Source organism: Octopus bimaculoides, chromosome 5 (assembly GCF_001194135.2).
Source record: "Octopus bimaculoides isolate UCB-OBI-ISO-001 chromosome 5, ASM119413v2, whole genome shotgun sequence".
Classification (NCBI taxonomy): Eukaryota; Metazoa; Mollusca; class Cephalopoda; order Octopoda; family Octopodidae; genus Octopus; species Octopus bimaculoides.
The window spans coordinates 54,043,199-54,048,042 of NC_068985.1; the positions used below are offsets into that span (position 1 = coordinate 54,043,199).

Below are 4,844 nucleotides of genomic sequence, written 5' to 3' on the forward strand. Positions count from 1 at the left end.
TATATATATATATATATATATATATATATATACATATATAAAAACACACAAAGTTATACACATGCATGCACACACATACTCACAGACTTGCAAAAGCGCATACACACACACGTATGTGCGTGTATAAATATATAATCAATAGTCTATTATGTTATTTTGCTGAGTACTCAGTCATACATTGAATGTGTGTATATGCATGTAAATATATATGTGTGTGTATATATATATATATGGCAAACTTTATTTCCAACTTAACATGGATGTCTTATTAGAATACTGAATACTATATCATTAGCCCTGAGATGTCCTCTCATATAGGCACATGGCATCAAAGCACAGGCAAAAGTTGTAGCAAACAAAGCACCATGTCCCTATATAAAAGGATCTCTCAAGGTTAATAACATAGTATCCAGCATTCTAACAAGACATCCATGTCAAGGTGGGTATAACTTTTGTTGCAAAAAATTTATATATACATATATATATATATATATATATATATATTATATTATATATACACACACACACACATACACACCTATACATACTATACACACATATATATATACATACATGAATATATACATACATGAATATATATAAACTGTTATACATCTGCAATATGTTACCGATTGGATAGGATTATTTTTCATTTTGTAAATTCTTAATTTGTGCGCCTGGAGAAAAGCCCTGCAATACTAAAAGAGTAGTAGGTAATGCTGTAGTGCTGGTCATAATTGCCTTCTAGTCTAGATTACTACAGTTTTCCCAATGAAGACCAAAAAAATATATGGTTTGCTTAGAACATCCTGTGATAAAGTTATTCCATCACATAACACGGTGCTTTTTGAAAAAGAAAAAAAAAAAGAGTAATAATGGTGAGTTATAAATTTCAAAATATATTCTTTACTCTTTACAAAAACGTAATTTTATTTTTTTTCTAATAAAGGAGGGAAAAAGATATTCATTGATGTGTTTGCTAATTAATAAATTAAAATTTAAACAACTCAAATGCCATAATAATAGATGACGTTAAAATTTTAAAATTCTGCTAAAGTTTGATTTTAATTAATGTCAAATAATCTTTGTAAATTACTTAACTATGAGATAGTTTACTCTGGATGTTAAATTACATGACAGGAGAAAAGAAAGAGAAATCAACTAATGTTAAAACTAATAATAAATTCTTTCATAAACAGTAAAAAAATGTGTGATAGTTAAGTTCTGAATTAAATGAAATTTTGAGAAAGTGAGAGTTAAAATTGAAAATAAAATGTTTTATTGGAGTATTGGATATTTTAAATGTAGATTTTGATTTTTTAAACTAAGTTTCATTTATTTTTGTAGGCCTAGTATCTAAGGATTGAAGCTTAAAATGACTCTTTTGTTTTTAAATATCAAAAAAAAAGAGAGGAAAAAGAGAAAGGAAAACTATGATTTCGTTGAGTAAAATAGATAAAAACAAGATATTCAATTTAGACACAGAATCCTTACAGGATTACAGGAAACAACTATATATAATGGGGGGAAGCTTTCTAAATATGATGGGCACATAAGGGATAGTAATATTTACACAAATGTTTGTTGCTTGTGTTTTTTTTCTTCTTAAATAATTAAGCTAGTTAATAGTTATTAACACAAATAGGTGTGGCTTTCAACAGTGGTTTCATTAAACAGATGATAATGAATGAGTTTTAATAACAGAGCAACATGAAAACTAAAATGACTTCCTAGTTAAGACACCAGCATCTAATTGGATCTACCTTCAAATTATAACATACAATTTTTTTTAGCATATAATGTTTACAAGATGTATTTAGAGATAAGGCTTTCTACTTTGCTAGGCATGCATTATTAAGAGAAAATTAGTTTGTTAGGTACAGAACTTATTATTACTATTGTTGTTGTTTGCCTAACAAACAAGAGATTATATTCTAGAAAATTCTAATAACAATCAAAGCAAAAATAGTGGAGAGGGGTAATTTAAAATCTTTTATCCTGTTCATTATTAATTTTCAGAATAAATATTAAAATATTAAAAGTAAACAATAAATATGTTAAAAAATCTGAAAAACTAAAATTTTCGGCTCCATTAAATAACTGGTTGTAAATGTATTCTGTTAAGGGATTAGAGGGATTATAAGGGATTAAGTTGAGGGACAGTTTTTACAAACTGACTTTTATTTATCTACAATATTATTTAATTAAAATAAAAGTATGATAAGACTAAAACAATGAAGAATAAAATTTCCAGCCTAGAAAATGTTGAGTATGTTTGATACAGATGAAGCAAACTATGTATTTCTTTGATCTTTTCTTTTTCTTTCCTTTACAAACAGAATTTAGGGGAAGGAAAATAAGCACTTAAAAAAAAAAAAAAGAGAGAGGGAGGGGTCATTCTTCTTAACTGAAATGTCTGTGTGGTAACTGTGTGAGCGTGGGTATTTCTATGTATGTATGTAAGGCAGCCAGAAGTAAAGACAGAGATCAAGTAATGATGTGTGATTAGTTGATGGTGAAAACAGTGGCTTTATGCATTATATCTAACCAAAATTAGATAGGCAACAGCTCTCATGAAGAATCGAATTATTTTTCTTTTAAATTTAAAAAAAAAAAAAAAAATTAAAATTAAATTTAGAAAGAAATATATTCATCATTCTTTCTGTGGTTTGATTTCATATACATATATGTATACATATATATATTTGTTTGTGTTCTTTTTTCAATTAAAAAAAGAAGTTAAATTTTTAAAGGCTCCATATGTCCGCTTTGATGTTTAGTATCATCTGGCATGTCGTACACTGAATCCATATCATCACAGAGGTTTAAATGGGGTATACTGTCACAATCAGCTAATGTCGTGGAGCAATTGTCAGCTTGTTCTTTGACTTCTTCAGTATTACAACTTTCTGATTCACAGCTCGTTTCTGGTACATGGTCATTGTTTTCTGCGTCAGGCTTCACTGACGGCATTTCTGTTAAAGAGGATCTGACATCCTGAAAGAAATCGTTATCACTCTCTACAGAATCTTTTGTTGTTGATTGTTGAGAGTCATTCTTGTCACACATTTGCTGGTCTGAGGTTGGCTGAGAAGAAGTGGGTGTCTCTTTGGGACCTAGAACAAGATCAAAAATTGAAAGAAAAACATTAGAAAGACCAACAGGACAGAAAATCAAGTAAAACAACACAGTAAAATCAGCAAAAGCTTCATTTTTAACATACTCTTTACTCTCTCATTTACTTGTTTCAGTCATTTGACTGCAGCCATGCTGGAGCACCGCCTTTAGTTGAGCAAATTGACCCAGGGACTTATTCTTTGTAAGCCTAGTATTTATTCTATCAGTCTCTTTTGCCGAACCGCTAAGTTACGGGGACATAAACACACCAGCATTGGTTGTCAAGCAATGCCAGGGGGACAAACACACACACACACACATATATATATATATATGCATATATACGACGGGCTTCTTTCAGTTTCCGTCTACCAAATCCACTCACAAGGCTTTGGTCGGCTCAAGGCTATAGTAGAAGACACTTGCCCAAGATGCCACGCAGTGGAACTGAACCCGGAACCATGTGTAGTTGGTAAGCAAGCTACTTACCACACAGCCACTCCTGCGCATGTACAACAAATCTGTATATTTGACTTGATTTTGTTTTTATAAAACATTAAACATTTATTTTGTGAATTTTCTGATGTCGAAGTGATGAAGATGACATCTCACTGGTTAATAATCTTAATTTCACTACCATTGTTACATTGTTATCATAATTTCATGTCCATGCTCTTTGATGGTGTGGGTTGGATGGTTTAACAGAATTTAATGGGTCCAAGGACAGCATCGTGCTTTGGCAGGGTTCCTAAGGCTGGATGCCCTTCCTAATGCCAACCACTTTACAAAGTGTACTGAGTGCATTTTTCCTAGCACCAGCTCCACTAGAAACATTAAACTGCTGGTTACACAGTAAGGACAGAGAAGTCACCTTGATAAAAGTTTCAGCTTGTGGGGGAAGGGAGAGATGTAGAGAGGATGAGGTAAAGAGAGGAAGACAGAGAGGTGAAGCAAGAATGCAGAGAGAGAGCTGTAACTATGAAAAATAATCTTTGGAGCAGGTACTTACAACAATGTTTCTACCAGAAGCTAACAATTATTTTTCAAAATGTTTCAATTTTATATTAAGTGAATGTAGGTCAGGAGGCCCAACATATAATTCTACAGTCACGATTTTTCATTCCTGACTGAACTGTTACCAGTGTCTATGTTATTTGTATTACTTTTCTATAGCCATCTGATAAGCAATACTCGGATAAACATCATTTCCACTCAAACTGCCATGGAAAAATATTTCCTCATTCTTTTCTCTTGAACCCAAGGACACATAAGGCTAATTACCCAGTTTCCATGACATATAAGGAGTGGGGTCACAAGATTCCCACAGAACAAGGCACTGGTCCACTGCAAGATTCAAGGCCAGCAATTTTGAGAGAAAGCAACAAATCAATTACATTGACCCCAGTACTTCACTGGTACTTTTATTGAACCCAAAGAGATGAAAGGCAAAATTTTGCCTCAGCAACATTTACACTTTTACTTGTTTCAGTCATTTGACTGTGGCCATGCTGGAGCACCGCCTTTAGTCGAGCAAATCGACCCCAGGACTTATTCTTTGGAAGCCTAGTACTTATTCTATCGGCCTCTTTTTCCAAACCGCTAAGTTACGGGGATGTAAACACACCACCATTGGCTGTCAAGCGATGTTGGTGGGACAAACATACATATATATGATGGGCTTCTTTCAGTTTCCATCTACCAAATCCAAACACAAGCCTTTGTTCGGC

General features: G+C 32.6%; 1 protein-coding gene across 1 annotated transcript in view; it reads right to left on the minus strand.

Annotated features, from left to right (window-relative positions):
* Nucleotides 1-6: 6 nt before the first annotated feature.
* The window catches only part of LOC106875722 (uncharacterized), a 34,580-nt gene continuing 29,742 nt past the window's right edge, over nt 7-4,844 (minus strand). The window contains exon 7 of the mRNA XM_014923967.2: nt 7-3,116. Coding sequence (XP_014779453.2) covers nt 2,740-3,116 — 377 coding nt within the window. The 3' untranslated portion in view covers nt 7-2,739. The remainder of the gene's footprint in view (nt 3,117-4,844) is intronic.